Below are 25,116 nucleotides of genomic sequence, written 5' to 3'. Positions count from 1 at the left end.
ATTATCCAGAGAAGGACAAACAACTCCATTTAACTCCCATTACACCATGGGATATCATGTGCGCATGTATTTATTGGAGTCCTTCTGACAGACTGTATATTTGAATATTCATCCTTGTCAATGTCTCAGTCAGTTAGAAACATAAATATATATATATATATATATATATATTTTGATTTGTTTAACACTTTTTTGGTTACTACATGATTCCATATGTTATTTCACAATTGTGATGTCTTCACTATTATTCTACAATGTAGAAAATAGTAAAAATAAAGAAAACCCCTTGAATGAATAGGTGTTCTAAAACTTTTGACTGGTACTGTATATGCGTAATCGTGAGGTATTCAGAATCCAAAATGGTTAGCAGGCGAGTCCTAACAGGGCCCATTAGTGAAAAGTGAGCAATATATGGTGAGCGAGACTCTTTTCAGTTCTTTGAGTCAACAAATCAAAAGATTTCAAACCGATAAATAGTTTGTGGCTGGAAGAATGGCACCTTTCATGTTATGACTTTCTGTCTTCTAACACTTTGTAACATTTTCATCTTATGATACAATTCACTGCATCATAACAAAGTTATGTCAGTAATCATTGTTTAACATTTCATGGACCTTTTGCTTACTAGTGCCACCAATGTTTGGTTAAGGCTATAGTATGATTTTCCTGTATGTACTGAAGTAGATTATTTTAACTGCAAGGTTGATATTTTCACTCTGTGTGTGTGTGTGTGTGTGTGTGTGTGTGTGTGTGTGCGCACTGGCCTGCAGCAATGTTTGATAGTGTGTGTGATGTGATTTCAGGGCCTGACCGAAGGACAGGCGGCCCCATGGGAGACCGCCAAGAAGGATGACAACCGCAACAAGAACCGATACGGCAACATCATCGCTTGTGAGTACTGAAGTGGTACAGATACTGAGCTAGACAAGTGCGTTTGGTGTATTTGCGCAAGTCTTTTCAGAGCTCAGGAGTCTCCTGTACTCATAGTAGACTTGAGCTAGACATGTTCTACTCCTTTGAAATGGTTAAATCTTCTCTCATAAGAGAAGACATTTGCAACCGTTTAAGGTTGTTGTAATTATGCCGCAGACTTTGAAAACAGTGGAGTCTACGAGGCTGTCGACACTGTCATATTGTCAGAGAACCCAAGGCCCCAATTAATGTGATACAAGAAAAACACATTGTCCCTAGGACATAATACTTTTTTATTAAGGGTTTAGATGTCACTGGCGAGACACTTCCTACAAATCAAGGCTTTTAAATAAAACATTGCTCTAAAATGAAAAAGCTTGTCACATGCTGATAGCCAACAGGAATTATGATACATTTGCTGTTAGTCAAAACATTTTAATTACATGGGCTTGTAATGGAAACTGTCCATCTTACTGCATGCTCTTCATTAAAGTTTTGAAAAACCACAGAGTACAGTGGGTATCTTCATTTAAGATAAGTCTGCCAAGGGCGATCGACAGTTAATTGTTAGACCCAAAAAATGCTTTTTAGAAAGTTTCACTCTGCGAAAACTTGAACAGTCACTGTGTAACAGATTGTTATCTGATCTGGAAAAGGGAAGCACTTTCAATTACATTTCTTCTTTGCCCCCCCCCCCCCCCCCACACACACTGTGTAAACATAAAGCATCCCATATGGTCATTTATAATTCAGTAGACATTGCTACCAAAATAAACAGAGTTATTGGCAAACATTTACATATCAGAGAGACTGGAGGAATCGGTGGCGATCCTGTAAAGCAGAGCTGCCCACCGGAACCACTCAAAACACAAATCTTTTAGATTCCTTTCTGTTCTTTAAATTGTCTTTATCCTCTTTTCAGGAATAGTCCCTTGCTGCAGTGTCATTTGTTTTAGGAGTTATTAAAGCTGAGTACATACAGTAAAACGCTCTTGGCAGACTTATCAGATTTGCACACCCTTGGCATTCCCTCAACCAGCTTCACCTGGAATGCTTTTCCAACACTCTTGGAGTTCCCACTTGTACTGAGCACTTGTTGGCTGCTTTTCATTCACTCTGTGGTTTATATTTAATTGCAATGGAGTACTGGTTGCTATTGCTAGTAGGTGTTTTCAGAGAGGACCACATCTCCACATCATGTTGCAGTTGGGTCAATGTATGGGACACCCTTTGAAATGAAGTTGAAGGAAAAATCACTGTCAGGCAGACCGTTGTCATCACATACAGTAGGCCTGTAACTTTTTGGGTATATTGCATATGATTATTGATTTCTCAAGTAAATAGAACTTTGGTTTACAAGAAATTAGAGGGAGCAAATCTGTTTAGCTGTCAAGAAAATAGTATTTTCACATTGAAGGGTAAAGAATCAACATCATTTGATATTCCTGGTCATTACACTGATATCCTCTCTTTCCAGAGAAAGTAACCGAGAAGGCTTTGGCTGATGCAATCTGATTCAGACATGAACCAATACTGCACCATTGCCATTGACTGAGGCAACAACACAACCCCCACTGAGTTATGAGGGTTGTGCGCTTTATTACACAAACTGTCACTCACTAGAGTCAGCTTGTGTTTGGAATCATTCGTAACACCTTCAGAAGGTGTTGTGTGAAGGAGTGCTCCCGGAATGATAAGTATCCCAGTTCATTTCCATAAAAAAAGAGGTAACTGCCACTCTGGAGGCTCACCGGTAGTCGATTCAGTTCAAGTTGGGCTGCATATGTGTGCACGTCTGTCAAAGCGCAAGCTCTTTGGAAGTCGCTCATATCTTAACTGCCATTTAATTCCCGGCACGTAGCGTTGAAGTATCTTCAGAGGTTCTCTTGAAGTTGTTGCCGTAGAAATCCCTTGATGTATTGACCAAAGACTGACGATTAGCATTCGCTCGACTCTCTACTTCCCCAATGTTTACTGGGTGCTTTTTTGCACCTGGCATTGATGTGAAGAAAATAAACTCTAAGGAAGCATTGATTACATTTCCACAAGACAAACAGGCTCCAATTCAGTGAGGTTATTAAATGCTGGGTGTTAACAACTATATGATGTAATTGGGTATAATTACGAATTATTATTATTATTATTAATAGGATGTAATTCATGCTTAAGTGCTACAATATATATGATTGACAAATGTATTAAAACATTCTTATTTAAAGGAACCCACTATGATGTACCGTACTGTGTATGGCTGCCATCTTAAAAGCTCCGACCCAAATTTGCTATTTTGTGATTATTTTGGTGTTTATCTTTACTTTGATTGCACGAAATCTATCCTTTATATTTCTTATGATCATCAAAAACTTTTGAACATCAGATCGTTAGTTACTAACCTCCATTTCTGCTTCAACTTCGAATCGGCTCTTTATGTACATCTGATCCAGTAGTGTAAAGTACTTAAGTAAAAATACTTGGATGACCACCTAGTAAAGACATCAACACTATGAAATAACACATTTGGAATCATGTAAATTAGTATCCAAAATAGTTACAGCTTTGCACACTCTTGGCATTCTCTCAACCAGCTTCACCTGGAATGCTTTTCCAACAGTCTTAAAGGAGTTCCCACATATGCTGAGCACTTGTTGGCTGCTTTTCCTTCACTCTGTGGTCTGACTCATCACAAACCATCGCAATTGGACTGAGATCGGGTGATTGTGGAGACCAGGTCATCTGATGCAGCACTCTATCCCTCTCCTTGGTACAATAGCCCTTACACAGCATGTAGTTGTGTTGGGTCATTGTCCTGTTGATAAACAAATGATAGTCCCACTAAGCGCAAACCAGATGGGGTTGGGTATTTCCTGCAGAATGCTGTGGTAGCCATGCTGGTTAAGTGTGACTTGAATTCTAAATAAATCACCGACAGTGTCACCAGCAAAGCATCCCCACACCATCACAACTCCTCAATGCTTCACGGTGGGAACCACACATGAGGAGATCATCTGTGATGGACTGTCATTTCTCTTGGCTTATTTGAGCTGTTCTTGCCATAATATGGACTTGGTCTTTTACTAAATAGGTCTATCTTCTGTATACCACCCCTACCTTGTCACAACACAACTGATTGGCTCAAACGCCAGAAGAAGGAAAGAAATTCCACAAATTAACTTTTTAACAAGGCACACCTGTTAATTGAAATGCATTCCAGGTGACTACCTCATGAAGCTGGTTGAGAGAATGCCAAGAGTGTGCAAAGCTGTCATCAAGGCAAATGGTGGCTACTTTGAAGAATCTCAAATATAAATATATTTTGATTTGTTAAAAAAAAAGGAAAAAAAAAAATTGGTTACTACATGATTCCATATGTTTATTTCATAGTTTTGATGTCTTCACTATTATTCTAAAATGTAGAAAATAGTAAAAATAAAGAATAACCCTTGAATGAGTACTTATGTGCAAACTTTTGACTGGTACTGTATGTCGTTAACTGTTGCCAACTATAGCCCCATAGACTCTAAAACATGAAATCCTTTAAAGACTGGTATAACTTGGTTATGGACAGATGTGCTGCTCAGAATGAATAAATTAAATGTGAGTCCTGTGTGTGTTATATAATACTACTTACTCTATTTTATTAAGCACTTAATTTAGATTTTTTTTTTTCGATGGCCGTGAGGTGTTTTGGATTTTGAGTTCCTCCTGTGTGCATTTTTGTTTTTAGACCTTTTGTGCTTTTTGTGCTCAAAATATATATACCCAGTGAAAGATGGGCTAATAGAAAGCCAAGACTATTGCAAATGGCATTAATGCTATTTATTGGATCATGACTGAACAAGCTAGCATAGCGCAAACCGAAGCCAGCAACCAACTGACCGGAGCTAACAAACCGCTAACCGGAGCCAGCTAATAGCTATCCGGGGGTTATCTAACATTTACAGTACAACAATTACAACGTTCTTAAACATCACAGTTACAACATAAAATTCTTGTCAGGAGTGTCTTTTTCAAAAATAAAAATGTTCAGGAGTTAACAAGTCATTTTTTTCCTAGATCAAAGGAATGCACCGCCATTTTACACTCAACATGCGTCTTCTGTCTAGTATGAAGTTATATAATTACTATGTTGTTCAAAACCATTACATTCACTTCAACAGGCAAGTTACAAAACTATATTGTGGTATTCAGTGTATTTTCACACTTTTACTGACCTGTAATACAGGATAAATGATGAAACAGGAGAACATGGCTTCTCTTTGAAAGGTTCTCTCAATTATGAGAACACACAGGTGCAGGATCGCATATAGTCCCAGTGCAAAGAAAACAGGTCTTACTGCCGCCTACTGGCCAACAGTAGCATAAACGCATCAAAATAGCTTTTCAGTGAAGGCATTCTTTCCCAATACAAAGAAACAATAGATAAAAACAAACAAATACACTACATCACCCCACTCCCTCTCTTGCTCTTGGTCCTCATCGTTGTTAGTCACCTTGATTTAGCACCTGTGTGTTTCTTTATGAAAATATTTTGTGAACTCCATGACAGTACCTAAAGCAAGGAGCTATAGCAGCACACAAGTAGACTACAAATGCATCCTGGGGTGGGCATGCCCTGAGCTCGTGAAGTGAGTGATACTGGAGTGAAATTGGAGCGGGCGACAAGGCAGACGCTCCAGCATTTGGGAATTCCGCTCCGAAGCTCCAGTCAAATTGGGCACACTCTGCTCCAGCTCCGCTGACATACTCTGGGTCCTGACTGGTTGTATCACCATCGGTATTGCAACTGCACCACCCGTGACCGGAAGACCCTACAGAGGGTGGTTTAGACGGCCCAGCCCATCACTGGGGGCGAGCTCCCATCCATCCAGGATGTACAGTACATGCCAGGCGGTGTACGAGAAAGGTCTGAAAATTTGCGAAAGACTCCAGCCACCCGAGACATGTATGTTTCTCCATGCTCCCTAACGGCAGGCAGTACCGGTGCCTCAAGGTACAAACAAACAGACTCCTAAACAGCTTCTAATTCCCTGGCCATAAGACTGTTAAATGGCTAACATCTACTGCTTTCTCTCTCCCACAGACAATCCACACTGACTCTATGCCCATCCACAGTTTTCTACCCACTCCAACGCAACCTACACTGCTGCAAAAAGTATTATTTATTAGATGTATTACTCCATTACGCTGCTGTCCATTGATTGATTGCTATTACCATTAGTATTTATCCTGCTTCTGGTCACTTACTCATGTTTACATGTACAGTATATGTTACCATTAGTATGTATATTACCGTAAGTTTTTATATATTCCTGCTGCCAGTCACTTTTCAGCCCTGTTTCCATGTATATCCTACTACCAGTCACTTTATGTGTAAACCCACCTCAACCACATCAGTACCCCTGCACATTGAATAAGGTACTGGCACTGACCCGGAAATGTATTTTATTTTATTTTATTACATTTTCTATTGTCTTTTACATTTTCTATTTTCTATATTATTATCATGGAAAAAAGCTATCAATGTAAGAATTTCACTGCACTGTTTTACACCTGTTTTTTCAATGATGGTAGGCCATGATTGTAAATAAGAATTTGTTCTTAACTGACTTGCCTAGCTAAATAAGGGTTAAATGAAAATAAAAAAACACCTGTTGTATCACATTTTATTGGTCACATACACGTGTTTAGCAGATATTATTGCTAGTGTAGCGAAATGCTTGTGTTTCTAGCTCCAGCAGTGCGGTAATATCTAAAGCTTGGTCGCAAATGGGTCTTCCAAATGGACAATGACCCCAAGCATACTTCCAAAGTTGCAGCAAAATGGCTTAAGGACAACAAAGTCAAGGTATTGGAGTAGCCATCACAAAGCCCTGACCTCAATCCTGTTGAAAATTTGTGGGCAGAACTGAAAAAGCGTGTGCGAGCAAGGAGGCCTACAAACCTGACTCAGTTACACCAGCTATGGCTGGAAAAATGGGCCAAAATTCACCCAACTTATTACGGGAAGCTTGTGGTAGGCTAACCAAAATGTTTGACCCAAGTTAAACAATTAAAAGCAATGCTACCAAATACTAATTGAGTGTATGTAAACTTCTGACCCACTGGGAATGTGATGAAAGGAATAAAAGCTGAAATAAATAATTCTCTCTACTATTATTCTGACATTTCACATTCTGAAAATTAAGTGGTGATCCTAACTGACCTAAAACAGGACATTTTTACTAGGATTAAATGTCAGGAATTGTGATGAACTGAGTTTAAATGTATTTGGCTAAGGTAATGTAAACTTCCAACTTCAACTGTTCATATGAGATGAGTAATGCAAAATATGTAAACATTATTGAATTGACCAGTGTTCCATTATTAAAGTGGCCAGTGATTTCAAGTATGTGAATATGGCAGCAACCTCTAATATGCTAGTGATGGCTATTTAACAGTCTGATGGCCTTGAAAGAGAAGCTGTTTTTCACTCTCTCGGTCCCAGCTTTGATGCTCCTGTACTGACCTCGCCTTCTGGATAATAGCGGGGTAAACAGGCAGTGGCTCGGGTGTTTGTTGTCCTTGATGATCTTTTTGGCCTTCCTGTAATATCGAGTGCTGTAGGTGTTCTGGAGGGCAGGTAGTTTACCCCCGGGTATGCGTTGGGCAGACCGCACCACCCTCTGGAGAGCTCTGTGGTTGCGGGTGGTGCAGTTGCCATACCAGGTTGTGATACAGGCCGACAGGATGCTCTCAATTGTGCATCTGTAGAAGTTTGTGAGGGTTTTAGGTGACAGGCCAAACTTCTTCAGCCTCCTGATGTTGAAGAGGCGCAGTTGCGCCTTTTTCACCACACTGTCTGTGTGGGTGGACCATTTCAGTTTGTCAGTGACGTGTACGCTGAGGAACTTGAAGCTTTCCACCTTCTCCACTTCGGTCCCGTTGATGTGGATAGGGGGGTGCTCCCTTTGCTGTTTCCTGAAGTCCACAATTAGCTTTTTTGTTTTGTTGACATTGAGTGAGAGGTTATTTTCTGGCACCACACACCCAGGGCCCTCACCTCCTCCCTGTAGGATCTCGTCATTGTTGGTAATCAGGCCTACTACTGTTGTGTCATATGCAAACTTGATGATTGAGTTGGAAGCGTTCGTGGCCACGCAGTCATGGATGAACAGGGAGTACAGGAAGCACCCTTGTGGGACTGAGCACGCACCCTTGTGGGGCCCCAGTGTTGAGGATCAGCGAAGTGGAGGTGTTGTTTCCTACCTTCACCACCTGGGGGCGGCCCGTCAGGAAGTTAGGTTGTCCGGAAGCAAGACGTCGGTGTCTGCGACTTGGCTGGTTTTCCTTTTGTAGTCCATGATTGTCTGTAGACCCTGCCACATAGGTCTCGTGTCTGAGCCGTTGAATTGCGACTCCACTTTGTCTCTACGTTTTGCCTGTTTGATTGCATTACGGAGGGAATAACTGCACTGTTTGTATTCGGCCATATTCCCAGCCACCTTGCCGTGGTTAAATGCGGTGGTTCCCGCTTAGAATCCTGTGCACGTGGCGAATAAAACTTGACAATTAACCCTTAGACTATCTAGCTTTCAAAAGAGTTTAATATAACTTCCTACAGTATATTTTAACAGTACATTTATATATTTCCTATTTGGCAAAGACCCCCACCCCCTTGTCTTGCTAATACACTTCCTTGGCTGTAATCCACTCCCGATCTGAATGATACTGTACTTGTCCAAACATGGACTTCTCGTTGAATGGGGTCAAAGTCAACAGTTAGTGTCGTTGATGAAACACTCCGCAACTCTCAGGTACACCTCTTGGCAGTCTAATCTCTGAACTGCAGAACAGGGTTAAACCGGATCATCCAACTACCAGCATGCGGCACAAACAACATTCTGTCAGTTTGACAGTGGAACCTCCAGGAGGTCTGACTTTAATAGGTTAAATCAACTCTGTTAAACTCTGAGCAGTTGTTTTGGACCCAGTACCGTGAAATATCATTTGAAAGCTACAGCCCTTGTCTTTTTGTAAATCAAACTCAAATCTTTCTGCTCGCAATTATCAGAATTTATCCCCCCACTGCCTCCACATAAAGGACATAAATCATACACTATGGTCATATTCTTAGAGTATGCAATGTCGCTAAATTCACCAAAAGTGTAAACATTTAGTTTGCATGGAAAGGGAACACCTTGATGAACATTGTAAAGCAATGCATTTCCTTCTCCAACTTGTATGCGTCCTCCACATGCACCGTTGTGTAACGCTCGTCTTCCTCCTCGTCTGAGGAGGAGCAAGGATCGGACCCATATGCAGCGTGGTTTGAATACATACTTATGTATTATGTAAACAAAGACGGAAAAACACTTAAACAAACTACAAAACAATAAACGACGTGAACAGACCTGAACTTGAGACCATAATAAAAATGAACGCACGAACAGGAAGGAACGAAAGAATGAAACGAAACAGTACCGTGTGGCGAACAAACAGAGACACAGCAACAATCACCCACCAACAAACAGTGTGAGAACAGCCTACCTTAATATGGTTCTCAATCAGACGAAACGTAAAACACCTGCCCCTGATTGAGAACCATATCAGGCTAATACAATAAACCCAACATAGAAACACATAACATAGAATGCCCACCCAGCTCACGTCCTGACCAACTAAACAAGGCTAAACAAAGGAAACAAGGTCAGGAACGTGACACGTTGATCTATCACAGATGTCTACAATAGGAAAAGTACATGGGAAAAGAGGTTTGAAGTTTCCTCACCGGTTTGTCTTTTTTGAGATAATTTGAAAGCCCTGATTGCTTGAGTGATTTTAAGATGTCAGGCTTGAAAATCTGAGTAGCCATTATGGCACAATGTCTCACTACCCAAACCAGACACAACTGGTTTTAAGTGGCCTAGAGACGTCATTTAATCTCTTTTTGCTATCTCGTGGACGAACTGGGAATCAGACAGAGGATATTTTTACATCAATAAATAGGTAGAGACTTCAACTTTCTCCTCATGTCATTCCTGTAATATGGAAAATGACTTTCCACAAGCCCTGCACTTTTAAAATGGCTGTGTTCCTATGGGAATGTGCACATGTTTAGAGCGACACCATTAGGTCATATGTGTTTGTAGGACTTTTGGAACCGACATGTACTTTATGAAGGTAGTATACAATAGTATGTGTTGTTTAGAAAATGCTACCAGAAGGCGTCAGAGTTTAACAGGTTAAAGTCCATAATGCATTCAGCCACGGTGACAGTTTAGTGGCAATGTATAAATTCTGTGGGGACAACATGGGCTTTAATGATTAATGGAGCTGTGACATACCATGCGTTACCGGGAGAAGGCAGGTCCCCTCGATCAGCAATTCAAATTCGATACTGTTGTGTTTTTAACGTGTCTACGTTTTCGCTGTAATCCTTTCTCCATGACATAGACTGTGAAACAGAGATTATGATAATCTGTTGGTCTCAGTAAAATACAGAATTTGATAGACAATAGTCAACAAAGATAGATATCTAGTGTACAAAATCAGATATGCCTCGTATGGTCCAAGCTGCTCTGCAGAATTAAAGTTCTGGAAAAGTTAACATGCCCCTGCAGGCCTGCACCGAACTTTTACAAAAAGAGTTCAGCTGAGGAATCGGTAGCATAAATCAGTAATGAGTTCACAAACCTTCCGTTTGAGGACTGGGCTAGTGATGCCTTTATTGGGATTGTGCTTGAGATGTATAAGTGTTCTGGCCTAGAGGCCTGCACAGAGAAGCCTTGTGTGGGCAGGGTTCTCTGTGGCGCCACGAACATCCACCCATCTTTCTACCCTTCACACAACCCCCTGCCAGCCCTCACCCAGTATCCTGGCTCACGTGAGAGGAGAGGTAGGGAGAGGAAGGTCGCTCAGCCAACCAATGGAATTTTGTTTTTTAACTGTCATCACCCAGTAAATATAGATCAGCAGAACACAACCGCGGATTATAGGCTGATATCTCGGATAAGCGAAGATATGAATTTATCGTCCTCAGTACATGCCTTATTGGCTGGCTGCTAAGCCTATCATCCAGGAGCATCAGATCAGTCAGGAAATGTGCTGCGGCACTCGCACATTTCCATATCACAGATCAAAGTGAGAAGGGATCAGTGTGTTACACATCCTCCCATCATCATCAGGTCCTTTCTTTCCTCCTCTCATGGGCCCTGCTGCCACCACCATCGCCACCACTCCCTTAATTGCCAAGCGGAAGCCCTGTGGAGTCCAGCTCAAGATTTCACATGTCAAAATTACAGTAATGGGTCATGTGTTTGTAGAGTGAAAGGTAGATGTTGTGGTTGAAGTGTTGTGGAAATTATAACCAAAAGAAAGAGAGACTGTAGATTCTTAAATCAACTACTTTATTATAAGATTTGCAAAAATGGAGCAGTTAACAATCACTCAATGGTGCAGAGTTAAAGGCCCAACGAACAGAGTTGGGTCTCAGCTTTAATAGAAAAGTACAACCTCTGCCTACGTGGCAGTTAGCAGATGTGTGTGAACAGGGGCGGGGAACATAGTGTGTAAAAGGAGATTAGTTTGTCTGTGCAGATTAAGATGGCACGAGGGCTCAACAGTCTAACTGCATTTGCCACAGCTCACACTATAATGTGCTCCTTTCTGCAAGTTTCCACACATCTGAGTTCCTGCAGATAGTAAAAACAAAGGATGTGCCACATGCTGCGATCTTAGCTATACGCCAAGTCTTAGGACTAAGTCACACAAAGACAAGTTTGTATCAGGTTAGAAAAAAACACTAGGATATAACAAAATACAATTATTTAAGTAAAAACAGCATAGCATGTCTAATTTGTCCCCCCCCCCCCCCCCCCCCCCCCCCCCCCCACAAAAGTAACTAATTCAATCATGCAGTGAGATTAGTCATGTGCTCTGTGTGTACAGACCTAGTTGCGCTTTTGGCAATTTCGAGATGGAAATCATCTCTCTGACAAGGTGATGAAATGCAGTACGTCTCTCTAATCCGTTCCATGAATTTAATGTACTATACAGAGTGACAATGCTCCTATGGTACCTACAAACATAGAAATAAGAACGAATAGAAAAAGTATCTCCACTCAAGTCAATTACATTTACATTTACATTTAAGTCATTTAGCAGACGCTCTTATCCAGAGCGACTTACAAATTGGTGCATTCACCTTATGATATCCAGTGGAACAACCACTTTACAATAGTGCATCTAACTCTTTTAAGGGGGGGGGGGGGTTAGAAGGATTACTTTATCCTATCCTAGGTATTCCTTAAAGAGGTGGGGTTTCAGGTGTCTCCGGAAGGTGGTGATTGACTCCGCTGACCTGGCGTCGTGAGGGAGTTTGTTCCACCATTGGGGTGCCAGAGCAGCGAACAGTTTTGACTGGGCTGAGCGGGAACTGTACTTCCTCAGAGGTAGGGAGGCGAGCAGGCCAGAGGTGGATGAACGCAGTGCCCTTGTTTGGGTGTAGGGCCTGATCAGAGCCTGAAGGTACGGAGGTGCCGTTCCCCTCACAGCTCCGTAGGCAAGCACCATGGTCTTGTAGCGGATGCGAGCTTCAACTGGAAGCCAGTGGAGAGAGCGGAGGAGCGGGGTGACGTGAGAGAACTTGGGAAAGTTGAACACCAGACGGGCTGCTGCGTTCTGGATGAGTTGTAGGGGTTTAATGGCACAGGCAGGGAGCCCAGCCAACAGCGAGTTGCAGTAATCCAGACGGGAGATGACAAGTGCCTGGATTAGGACCTGCGCCGCTTCCTGCGTGAGGCAGGGTCGTACTCTGCGAATGTTGTAGAGCATGAACCTACAGGAACGGGTCACCGCCTTGATGTTAGTTGAGAACGACAGGGTGTTGTCCAAGATCACGCCAAGGTTCTTAGCACTCTGGGAGGAGGACACAATGGAGTTGTCAACCGTGATGGCGAGATCATGGAACGGGCAGTCCTTCCCCTGGAGGAAGAGCAGCTCCGTCTTGCCGAGGTTCAGCTTGAGGTGGTGATCCGTCATCCACACTGATATGTCTGCCAGACATGCAGAGATGCGATTCACCACCTGGTTATCAGAGGGGGGAAAGGAGAAGATTAATTGTGTGTCGTCTGCATAGCAATGATAGGAGAGACCATGTGAGGATATGACAGAGCCAAGTGACTTGGTGTATAGCGAGAATAGGAGAGGGCCTAGAACAGAGCCCTGGGGGACACCAGTGGTGAGAGCACGTGGAGCGGAGACAGATTCTCGCCACGCCACCTGGTAGGAGCGACCTGTCAGGTAGGTCGCAATCCAAGCGTGGGCCGCGCCGGAGATGCCCAGCTCGGAGAGGGTGGAGAGGAGGATCTGATGGTTCACAGTATCAAAGGCAGCCGATAGGTCTAGAAGGATGAGAGCAGAGGAGAGAGAGTTAGCTTTAGCAGTGCGGAGCACCTCCGTGACACAGAGAAGAGCAGTCTCAGTTGAATGACTAGTCTTGAAACTTGACTGATTTGGATCAAGAAGGTCATTCTGAGAGAGATAGCAGGAGAGCTGGCCAAGGACGGCACGTTCAAGAGTTTTGGAGAGAAAAGAAAGAAGGGATACTGGTCTGTAGTTGTTGACATCGGAGGGATCGAGTGTAGGTTTTTTCAGAAGGGGTGCAACTCTCGCTCTCTTGAAGACGGAAGGGACGTAGCCAGCGGTCAAGGATGAGTTGATGAGCGAGGTGAGGTAAGGGAGAAGGTCTCCGGAAATGGTCTGGAGAAGAGAGGAGGGGATAGGGTCAAGCGGGCAGGTTGTTGGGCGGCCGGCCGTCACAAGACGCGAGATTTCATCTGGAGAGAGAGGGGAGAAAGAGGTCAAAGCACAGGGTAGGGCAGTGTGAGCAGAACCAGCGGTGTCGTTTGACTTAGCAAACGAGGATCGGATGTCGTCGACCTTCTTTTCAAAATGGTTGACGAAGTCATCAGCAGAGAGGGAGGAGGGGGGAGGAGGGGGAGGAGGATTCAGGAGGGAGGAGAAGGTGGCAAAGAGCTTCCTAGGGTTAGAGGCAGATTCTTGGAATTTAGAGTGGTAGAAATTGGCTTTAGCAGCAGAGACAGAAGAGGAGAATGTAGAGAGGAGGGAGTGAAAGGATGCCAGGTCCGCAGGGAGGCGAGTTTTCCTCCATTTCCGCTCGGCTGCCCGGAGCCCTGTTCTGTGAGCTCGCAATGAGTCGTCGAGCCACGGAGCAGGAGGGGAGAACCGAGCCGGCCTGGAGGATAGGGGACATAGAGAGTCAAAGGATGCAGAAAGGGAGGAGAGGAGGGTTGAGGAGGCAGAATCAGGAGATAGGTTGGAGAAGGTTTGAGCAGAGGGAAGAGATGATAGGATGGAAGAGGAGAGAGTAGCGGGGGAGAGAGAGCGAAGGTTGGGACGGCGCGATACCATCCGAGTAGGGGCAGTGTGGGAAGTGTTGGATGAGAGCGAGAGGGAAAAGGATACAAGGTAGTGGTCGGAGACTTGGAGGGGAGTTGCAATGAGATTAGTGGAAGAACAGCATCTAGTAAAGATGAGGTCAAGCGTATTGCCTGCCTTGTGAGTAGGGGGGGAAGGTGAGAGGGTGAGGTCAAAAGAGGAGAGGAGTGGAAAGAAGGAGGCAGAGAGGAATGAGTCAAAGGTAGACGTGGGGAGGTTAAAGTCACCCAGAACTGTGAGAGGTGAGCCATCCTCAGGAAAGGAACTTATCAGGGCGTCAAGCTCATTGATGAACTCTCCAAGGGAACCTGGAGGGCGATAAATGATAAGGATGTTAAGCTTGAAAGGGCTGGTAACTGTGACAGCATGGAATTCAAAGGAGGCGATAGACAGATGGGTCAGGGGAGAAAGAGAGAATGTCCACTTGGGAGAGATGAGGATCCCAGTGCCACCACCCCGCTGACCAGAAGCTCTCGGGGTGTGCGAGAACACGTGGGCAGACGAGGAGAGAGCAGTAGGCGTAGCAGTGTTATCAGTGGTAATCCATGTTTCCGTCAGTGCCAAGAAGTCGAGGGACTGGAGGGAAGCATAGGCTGAGATGAACTCTGCCTTGTTGGCCGCAGATCGGCAGTTCCAGAGGCTGCCTGAGACCTGGAACTCCACGTGGGTCGTGCGCGCTGGGACCACCAGGTTAGAGTAGCAGCGGACACGCGGTGTAGTCAATGATGGTCAATGATGTCAATGATGGCATATTAGGTGGACTGGCAGCCACTTTAAGTGTATCCATGCCAGGAAGTACAAACAGGAAGTGTACCCTTCAACCTGTGCTGTGATTTGTTGTCAACTCAGCTGACATTACAAAAAATACATTCCATTGCTTAAGCCACATCAGTTGGCATCATTTGAATGAACATTCTACATTACCATGGCAATACAGCATCAGTTGATAGAACATTCCAAAATACCATGGAAATTATTGCATCACAATACCAGGCAGCCATTGCGAGTGTACACATGAGTTTAACAGTCAATTGCCAGGGTTAGAGTTTCCAAGCCTGTTCTATTCCTTTGTATTTATAAGTATTTTCAAATCAAATCAAATGTTATTAGTCAACAGGTCAACCTTACAGTGAAATGCTTACTTACGAGCCCCTAACCAACAACTGTGATGATATGTAAACTGCTACAAGAAATACAGATGAAAACTCTCTAGGTAGGTAGTGTGGTCTACAGTTCATCATGGGATACTCTATCTCAGGCGAGCAATAGCTCGAGACTTCCTTAGATATTGTGCCATTAAAATACTTTTGCCATTAAAATACTGCAAAACAGTCTTTCGCGCTAGGGTGTGTTTTGCATATAAGCTGTGGTAGTAGCACATGTAGCCTGCGTCTCAAAAGGCATCCTTTTCCCTGTACAATGCATTACTTTTGACGAGGGCCCATAGTGCACTACTTTTGACCACTGCCCTATGCAGGGAATAGGGTGCCCGAAGTCCTCAGACATTTGATGTTCAGGTGTAGTTGTGTGAACCTTGAATGGGTAAATGTAACTTTAGGCCTGCTCTTTGTGAATTTTTGACCCCACAGATGACCACACTCGAGTCAGGCTGCAACTGCTGGACGGAGACCCCCACTCAGACTACATCAACGCCAACTACATAGACGTAAGTATGGGGCGACGGAGATGTGAAGTGAATGGAATTTGTATCATATCTTTTGAATTTGACTTTATACAAGGTCTCATTTAGCCTTCTGACACCATGTATTAGTAAGGAGATGAGACAGCATTTCACTTCATGACATCTTTACTAAGATAAAATCAAATATGGCATAGAGCATTATGGGTACTGTAGTACATCACTCTACAAACATTACTATTATGAATGGTCAGTGAAGACTGATTTTGCAAGGATGGAATCAAAATATGACACACCATCGTCACACAAACGGAGATTATACTGTATATACAGTAGAAAACATATACGCTTATTACAAGGCAATGTGCCTGCAACATTGACATATCTGCTGCAAACACAGCGTACTGCATCTGAGCATGCATTTGCTCATCTTCGGATGAAAGAATTCTGCATTGACATAACTACCATAATGCCAGTGTAGATATGATTGTCTCTATTATGCTGTGGGGACTGGGAATGCCCTGTACTCCGAGAAGCAGCATCAGGATAAGTCGGCATTATAGTCGTGTGTATAATCATGTCATCGAGCCCCATTTCCTCTAATAAAACAATTACTGGGTCGATGTGCCAAGATCCGCTGGTAAAATGTATTGTTATACCCAGCTCTAGGAGCCTCAACTGTGTTGATTTTTTATTTATCTCATAGCGGTTGTAATAGTAATGCATTTGTAGATGTTGTTTCACGCACATTCCCACTTGATATGGTGAAATGGCAATGATATGGATATGAAATGTATATAGGATATGAAATGTATATACTGTATTCATTTGAACTAAGCAATCTGTCTCAATGGAACAATATGATAGAATTTCCATTTTGGCAGATAGGAAAATGAAGGGTCTCGGATTTGATTTGAACTGATTTGAAAGGACCTTGAGCTGGGGGGGTTTTCTTTTTTCTCCTCTCTTTCTCACAGGGGTATCATAGACCAAGACATTACATCGCCACACAAGGTAATTCAATTGGATGGAGGGGGAGGGCTGGTAAGACGCAAGACACCTGGAAAAGTATCCCCAGACATGGGGGAGGCAATTACTCAGATGTAAAAAAATATATATATAATAATAATTCTCTTAAAGCCAATGACAAAAATGTAACACCCCATTCCTTTTGTTCCATAACAAACTGGGGCTTATGTTTAACTGATCCTGGGCGTGGTTGTGATTTGGATAAGTCGCTCTCCTTCTGGGATAAGATAAAGGGCGCGTTCCTCTGCTCAGACATTGCTAACGCCTGGATAGGTATTTTTAAGTATCGGCTAACCACACGTTATAGAATTCTGTCAGTCAATGACACAGTTGATGACATGGCACACAACCATTGGTTGATGCATGCAACGTCTGAGCTTGGGAACGCGACCAAATACTCATGAGACAGTGATGTCTGAATATTATTTAGGAAGTATAACTGCACTGGGAGGTCAATGGGGGCTCTGGGGGATACAATGTGCCATTTTCGTGGATAGGGTATCATTTTGGAAGAGGCCCGAATGACACAATTTGAACATGATGCAGGGGAGAACGACTGCCCCCTCTCATTGACGCCACAGAAGTTCAAAGCCGACCACGGTACTGCAGGCATTGTTAGCAAAAAATAGGATCCCCAATTGTGAATGGAAAATGTGCAATCTTTGTGGTCAATCTTTGTGTTAAAAAAAAAAGTATAATTCAAAGACAATCATGGTACCAATATTTGCTTCTAATTCACCAGATGTATCTTCTTGAACCGATTATTTTAAAATCGCACAAATTATAAGGATTATTTAGTTGCTAATGGCAGCCTGCAGTACCCCAGTTGGCCTTCAACTTGAGGTACTCAATGAGATGGGGCAACACTGAGCTAACCTGCAATGTCACTTCCTGGAGTAGTTAATACTGTGTATGTTATGTCTCCATGAGTCTCCATCTTTACTGACTTAATTTGGCTTCAATTCAGTGCTTGTTAATCTTGGTCCTGTGGCCCCAAAGGGGTGCACATTTTTTGTTTTTGCCCTAGCACTTCACACCTGATTCCAATGGTCAACTCATCTTATTTGAATCGGGTGTGTAGTGCTAAGGCAAAAACTAAAATGTGCACCCCTTTGGGTCCCCAAGATTAAGAAACACTTGAGTTTTCACATAGGAATGAATGGTACAGGTGATCGATGGCTTTGCCTATTCATATATACAGTCATTGCTCCTATGTGTTCTTCCTGGTTCCTGTTATGACATTATCTCTGTCCAATCCTTCTTGATCTCATCCTTGCTCTCCTTCTCTCCTTCCAGGCCCCATGCAGGAGACAGTGAGGGATTTCTGGAGGATGATCTGGCAGGAGAATTCCGGCAGTATTGTCATGGTTACCAACCTGGTGGAAGTGGGCAGGGTGAGTTCATCAAAGAGGATTTGAAAGGTGTTAGAGCAAGCGGCTAAGTTCTTATACTGAATGGATTTCTGTGCTGTTTTTTTCCCCGCTGCAAAAGCCAGTTGTAATAGATCAGGGTGTGTCAATCATAGTTCGTATTCCCCTTCCCTACACCTCATACCATTACTGTTCACAACAAATATATGCGATAACAAATAGGTAAAATAAATCAACATCAAATATGTGACGACAAAATTGAATTCAATGCCATTAAATCAGGCCTCTTTATATGTATTATCAACCACAGAAATCGAATGAGTTTATATTTCTATGCTATCAACTCCTCTGATTGGTCCTTTAATGTTATGTTTAATTATATTATTTCTGTCCATTTCAGGGACCCCTTTTGGCTCAACAGCACCTCCAGAGGCAAACGTCCCATACAGCCTCTGTAAGAGACAAAGCACTGACCATATATGTTTCTCTGCCCAGGTGAAGTGTGTGAGGTACTGGCCTGACGAGACTGAAGTGTACGGAGATGTCAAGGTGACACTGATCGAGACAGAGCCACTGGCCGAGTATGTCATCCGCACCTTCACAGTACAGAAGGTAAACCGACTAAGTCAATAGCCAGGCTTGCTTATTTTGTTTTCATTCATTCCAATTTACCGGATTAACATTGTGGTTGACAGCAAGGTGAAGCTATGTTGTCCAACTGGGAAATGAGAGTATAATTGAACACTGGTAATCAGTGAGGATTTGCATTGAAAGAAGCACAATACAGTTGGGATGCAGGATTCCGTATGCGACGCTATTGTTCTGTTAGCTCCCTTTAAAAGGGAAATATCAGAGGAACAGTCACGAAACTAGCACGCATTGATAGGCTTGAAATGCATCTTTCTGTGGCTCTGTGAAAGCCGCTTAAGCAAACAACACGAGCTAGTAGTCAACAAATGTTGCAATGCTTTAATCCATCTGTTTTGCAAGAAAGCTAAAGTTCCTTTTAACCTGCTCACACTCTTCATTTGAAAGGGAAATGGGACATTTGTCATTACGAAACTCCACCATCACACCACAACCTTAATTCCTGTGCCTTAAAAAGCAGTGCACTGTGATGGCCGGGACTTACGCTTTCGGATGCGTATGCGTTCAAATAGAGCGTATGAAATTGTTTTAATTGCAGAAAATAATGAGTTCGGAAATTATGAAAGGCATTATTAATGATGAGTCCAAGGGGATTATTTTACTGCACCACGCAGATAGATAGATGTTTAGGCCTGCACACACACACTCGCACTTTAATCCATTGAGAATATGTTAAACCAGAGCCCACTGGTTTGGCAAGCTTAGACACAGTTTACCCCCGCTTTACACTGTTACACTCCAATGCACTATTAAAGGTGGTATGTGTCCATACACTCCAAACAGTTAAGGTATTTTAACTGCGGTATTAAACTGTTATGTGGGTTTTGCTGGCATATCAAAGCTGGCAGGCAGGGATTAAACAGCTCACCAACCCAAATGGCAATTAACCGCTTAGCATTAGCGCAGGGAGTGGAGGTGTGAAGCCTGTGATTATTATTACTACTGAAGCCCAGCGCTCTACTGTTCTGTAAATGGCCTTATTCCAGTTTCCGCACATTCACTCCCTTTATGTGCTGCTGCCTTCGCTGATAGCCTTATTGGAGTGGGTTTTTAGTATCATGCCACGTGCCTTTAAGAGTGAGAACCAGTTACTTTCCACTCTGCCAAGTTCACGTTGCCATGGTAAACATGAGCTAGGCCCTTCCTACCTACCTTTCCCAATCTCTGATTTACTACATGTTGTGGCTTTGTTGTTTCCCATCTTAGATGTTTACCCCATATTGATTTCAGAATGTAATTTGAACATCAAAGGAAAGTAAATCAATGGGCCTCCAGTTATCAAATCACCTTTGTTTTGTTCCCCTCAATACTTGCCTGTATGCTTAAGTCGTCATAATGTATTTTCTTAAAATAAACAAATCGATAGCTACTGTATATTCAGTTGTTGAGATGGAATTGGAGCCCGTCAGATCTTCAGTTTCCAGGAAGTCCCATATGTCTTCATTTGAGTCTCCGTTTTGTTTAGTCTGCCCGCAGTTTCCAGGAATCACAGGAAACTCAGACATTTCTAACTTGGAAACCTGTTGTAGAAAGAGGAGGCCCAAGTTTCCCACTTGGAAAGTATCAGAATCAATCAATAGGAAGCTCTATGCAAATAACTTATAAACTTACCAACTTGTCATGTATACACCATTTGTCTCCATTTAAGCCTCCATTTTGTTTCTTCTCAGAAGGGCCACCACGAGATTCGAGAGATCCGTCAGTTCCACTTCACCAGCTGGCCTGACCACGGGGTACCCTGCTATGCCACCGGCCTCCTGGGCTTCGTCCGCCAGGTCAAGTTCCTCAACCCGCCCGACGCTGGCCCCATTGTGGCCCACTGCAGGTACATACTGTCCACACTTAGGGGGATTGTGGGACATAACACAGGACTACTGGGATGACATATTTGACTCTCGGGGCTTTTGTCTATGTATTTATTTATACTTTATTTAATCAGAAATAACAACAGTAGCTAGTGGCAGGTAACCTAGTGGTTAAGAGCATTGGGCCAGTAACCAAAAGGTCGCTGGTCCGAATCCCTGAGGTGCCTTCGTAAAAAATGTGTCCTTGAGCAAGGCATTATTACTCAAATTGCTCCTGTAAGTCGCTCTGCATAAGAGCATCTGCTAAATGACAAAAATGTAGCTGGGAGCCTTCACATACATTTTTAGGTGGAAAATGAATGAGTGAGAGCGATGGGAGACTCTCTCTCTTCCTCCTTCTCTCATCTACCCCTCCCCAGCCCACTCAAACACCCACCCCTTTAAACAGAGGCATTGAGCTCAGACAGGTGAAGGGGGAGGGGTGGGGGAGGCAAGGGGGAGTGGAGAAGAGGGGAGGGGACAGAGGGAGGGAGTGCGTGAGCATGCACAATGAGATGTGACAGGGAAAGGCTGCTAAATGGCACAATGCAATTTTACATTTGGCTCGGGTCTCTCAAAACAAAGCAGATGTGACTAAGACATTTTCAGAGTGGATTAGCTCAAGTGCCAAGCGCTGCTCTTTCTGCTCTCATGAAGCATGGGGCGCCTTGCTCCTTTTAATACCCCCGAGGACGAGATGAGGAGAGAATATGGCAAAGTTTATTACCGCCACTTTATATCCTGCCCCTTATCTTCGCCCACTCATAAATTGGATCGATGACATTAACCTTTACGAACCACCTTGGAAAAAGGAAACTTTCACACCTGTCGCAGGAGAGTGACATTCCCTTTATCTGACTGTCTGTTTTTCTGTCTCTGTCCCTCTGTCTCTGTCCCCCTAAGAGGCATGGCATTTGCATCCCCGTAGCAACCCATTATATTTAACCTCCCTGTACCTCTCATTCAGTACATCGTCGCTTTTCCACAACACAAACCATGGTCGGTTCATGTTCTCCTAAAAAAGTCAGCCTGGCTTTTGACGTTCAACTTCCCGATTGCTCCCCAACCGAATTCCCCCATTGAGGATTGACAACGAATGTCCCATGAAGCTGCCTATAGGTTGGCAGCCATTCCCCCACTGAACTGAACGATAGATGGAATGAAGGACAACAGGATGAGCTTTGGCCCGCAGAGCGAAGGCCCTACTGACAGACTGCGGAGTAATTTCTAATTTCCTGGGGCACTCCTTAGCCGTTATCCCCCTGCCAGGACCTAGTTGTTCGCTGCGCTCGCCATTAATCACTGGCGGCTGACAGGCAATCTGCCGGGCTGCCGAGCCACTGAGCGGCCCCTGGCTCCTGAGCTCCGGAGCTGGGACCTGTCAAGATGCTACCGAGTGAATGATGGCTGAGCAGCCCCCCTCTCCTACCTCTACCTCTTCTCCACCACTATCTCCCTTGCTCCCTCCATTCCACCCAGTCACTCTGCTGGGTTTATTTCCTTAACACCTAACACCAGGGTCAGGGGAAATGGCTCTAACCCCTACCTGGGGGGGTTGGAGTACGCTGTTTGTCAGCGCTGTAAGGCCGTCCTGCCTCCTTTGGATAAGCGAGGGAGCTCAGCGCGGTTCAATATAACCCTCGGCCTGTTTATTATAGGGCCGGAGCATGTGTCTTCATGTGTCGCTGCCGTCGCTACTGTACAGAACATACTGGAGAAATGAAACGCTCTCTCTCTCTGTCTCTGTTTCTGTATTCTCTCTCCCTCCCACTCTCTTTCCAGTGCCGGGGCTGGAAGGACAGGCTGTTTCATAGCTGTGGACATCATGCTGGATATGGCTGAGAACGAGGGAGTGGTGGACATCTTCAACTGCATCCGGGAACTGCGCTCACAAAGGGTTAACATGGTGCAAACCGAGGTTGGTGAAGCAGCATACTGATTAGCTTGTGTGCGGATAGTGGGTAGAGAAGAGAGCAATATTGTATTAAAGCTTGCACATTAGTCATTACAGTGCCATGCAAAGGAATAAAAGTTAGCATTAGGCATTCCGATCTTATTTGGTTCCATGGTGCTCATAGGGATTACCAGCACTCACACAGTTAGCATTAGCCATAAAATTAGAGAGTACAACTAGAGTTTTCAGACACAGCAAGTTTGTTTAGCGTAGCATTTGCCATCGCCATCGCGGAAGGATTGACAAGGCTCAGACAGTAACCTGATGGCGTTGGCCTTTCCCAGCCGGTCACCAGACTGATCCTATGTCACAGCCCACTGCTCACAGTTGCTCTGCCTGAAATATTCAGCTGGGATATTTTAAAATCAGTCATATGGAGGAAGGGTGTAAAGCATAGAAATACAATCTCTAGCATGGACAAAGCCCTTCAAGAACAGATTATATTTCTATGGTCTAAAGCAGTGGTCACCAGCAGTCACCAAGGCATTCCTTGTTGATCACCAAACACTTCTGGGGAAAAAAACTAAAAAGCCTTCCATTCCTATTTTATTTTATTTGTTTAACGCTGTTGGTTGTAGGCGCACTTGATTTAGCAACCCTAGTGCCGGGAAGGCAAAGTATTCCCATTTTAAACCATTTTACTTGTCTGAAGGTAGAACTCCGACTACGTGGCAAGCCCAGAGAGCAAATCAAGTGCACCTATAGGACTACTGCTGGCCAATCAGATAGCTCAGATCACTGTGTCTGCACAGTTTCCTCGAGTCATAGACCACAAAAAGAAGACTCGAACACACAGCAAAGTTGATATTGTGAGATTTCAAAAAGTTCAAAACCATGACTAGAGAGAGACTCAACAAATATAGCAAAGAGCTGCTGTTTTATGAGTAAGTGTTTATGTTTAAGTTATTATTTAGCACTGTCGACACTTGTATAACCCATACGCTGTAAAATGTGCATTCTCCCTAATTCCACTCACGCTACAACCAGCACTGCAGCTGCAATGAATGAGTATAACAAATGGTTCTGATGAGCTAGCGCTGTTATTAGTGCCTCGTATTTTTTTTTTTATTGAAGAATATTTTACATTCTCTGGTCATAGGAGTAACAACATGAATTGGTGCATGAGGCAGAAATAATGCAGTGCGACTTGAGATTTGCCATCAGCTGGAAGACTGTCAACTTTTCTCAGCTGAGGGAGGGAAAGCGTAGGGACGGTGAGTCGGTTGAGAGGCAGCCTCACCGCTGTTCCCTCCCTCCCTTCAAACTGACCATCAGATGTAGGCCATCAGTCCAGTAAAAAAAAAAGATGTATTATGCTCACTCAGCTGTGCCTCACCAGTAATCCAACAAATTATATATTACCAGTGTGATCATATACCTAATCTTTTATTATATAATTTCAAATTGGTCTGAGAAGGAAAAACATTGGCAGGGCAATTCAAACATGTATTGGGCACAGACCTCTGCTACTGAACTGTTTTTAACTGGTTAATGTTTCATTCAAAGTGATCTTGACTCAAAAAAGGTTGGTGGCCACTGGTCTAAAGCCTAGATAGGATATTGTAAAGTGAGTCCTATGCAGGGAGAATGTAAAGCATAGAAATAGAATCTCTAGAACAGGAAAGGAACTCAGACCTTCAGACCAGATTCTACTTCTATTGTCTCTAAGTCTTTGAGACAGAGGGATCTGGGCCTCAGCTGCCAGACATCCAAGCCAGGTTATTAGGGTTAAATTTCCCAGTGGATCATGCAGTAAGCGATGGCTTCCACAGAATAGTGGTCTTTACTCAAGTCTAACACTAGCCATTTACAAGATCTTCTCTCTAGTGGAGAGAAGGGGAAACAACTATTGTGAGATAATGTGTGTGTTTGAGATCAACTACATTGCAGTCGGGCCATGCAGAATCACTGCTCTCCAAATCACCTTGCATCCAACTCACTACTCATTATTTGATCAAGATTAGCGATTCTGCGATTCTCATCTCCCCTCAATCACTCTGACTGCTAGTCCACTGTCAATAGCCATAACGACAAACCGGCTATCGTCGACAGGAATAAGCATCAGTATTCACCATAACCGTTACAACTTCTGTGTACCCACTAGACCAGTATACATTGTATATTCTCAGCGACTCCATGACTAGCAACCGTTCATACACACCATCACCACACTTGATATCACAACTGATCAAATATGTGTGGCGTCTCCTCTGGAAGATTTCCGATGTCGGACTAGCCTAGCTACCTCTGGAGTGTGCTCAGTCATGCATCATCCATCCCAAT

General features: G+C 43.6%; 1 protein-coding gene across 23 annotated transcripts in view; it reads left to right on the top strand.

Moving 5' to 3' along the window:
- The window catches only part of LOC129840290 (receptor-type tyrosine-protein phosphatase T-like), a 448,617-nt gene that overhangs the window by 396,639 nt on the left and 26,862 nt on the right, over positions 1–25,116 (top strand). For 15 of the 23 annotated variants that reach the window (XM_055908143.1, XM_055908060.1, XM_055908125.1 and 12 more), the window contains 7 exons: positions 804–891; positions 15,930–16,015; positions 16,966–17,002; positions 18,314–18,411; positions 18,883–18,999; positions 20,706–20,860; positions 22,662–22,797. In XM_055908143.1, the coding sequence (XP_055764118.1) occupies positions 804–891; positions 15,930–16,015; positions 16,966–17,002; positions 18,314–18,411; positions 18,883–18,999; positions 20,706–20,860; positions 22,662–22,797 (717 nt within the window). The remainder of the gene's footprint in view (positions 1–803; positions 892–15,929; positions 16,016–16,965; positions 17,003–18,313; positions 18,412–18,882; positions 19,000–20,705; positions 20,861–22,661; positions 22,798–25,116) is intronic. The other 8 variants (XM_055908081.1, XM_055908234.1, XM_055908225.1 and 5 more) reach the window with 2 other exon arrangements.

This window comes from Salvelinus fontinalis, chromosome 3, assembly GCF_029448725.1.
Source record: "Salvelinus fontinalis isolate EN_2023a chromosome 3, ASM2944872v1, whole genome shotgun sequence".
Taxonomy (NCBI): domain Eukaryota; kingdom Metazoa; phylum Chordata; class Actinopteri; order Salmoniformes; family Salmonidae; genus Salvelinus; species Salvelinus fontinalis.
The sequence above is the reverse complement of the archived record's forward strand: the minus strand, read 5'-3'. Positions and strand labels throughout refer to the sequence as shown.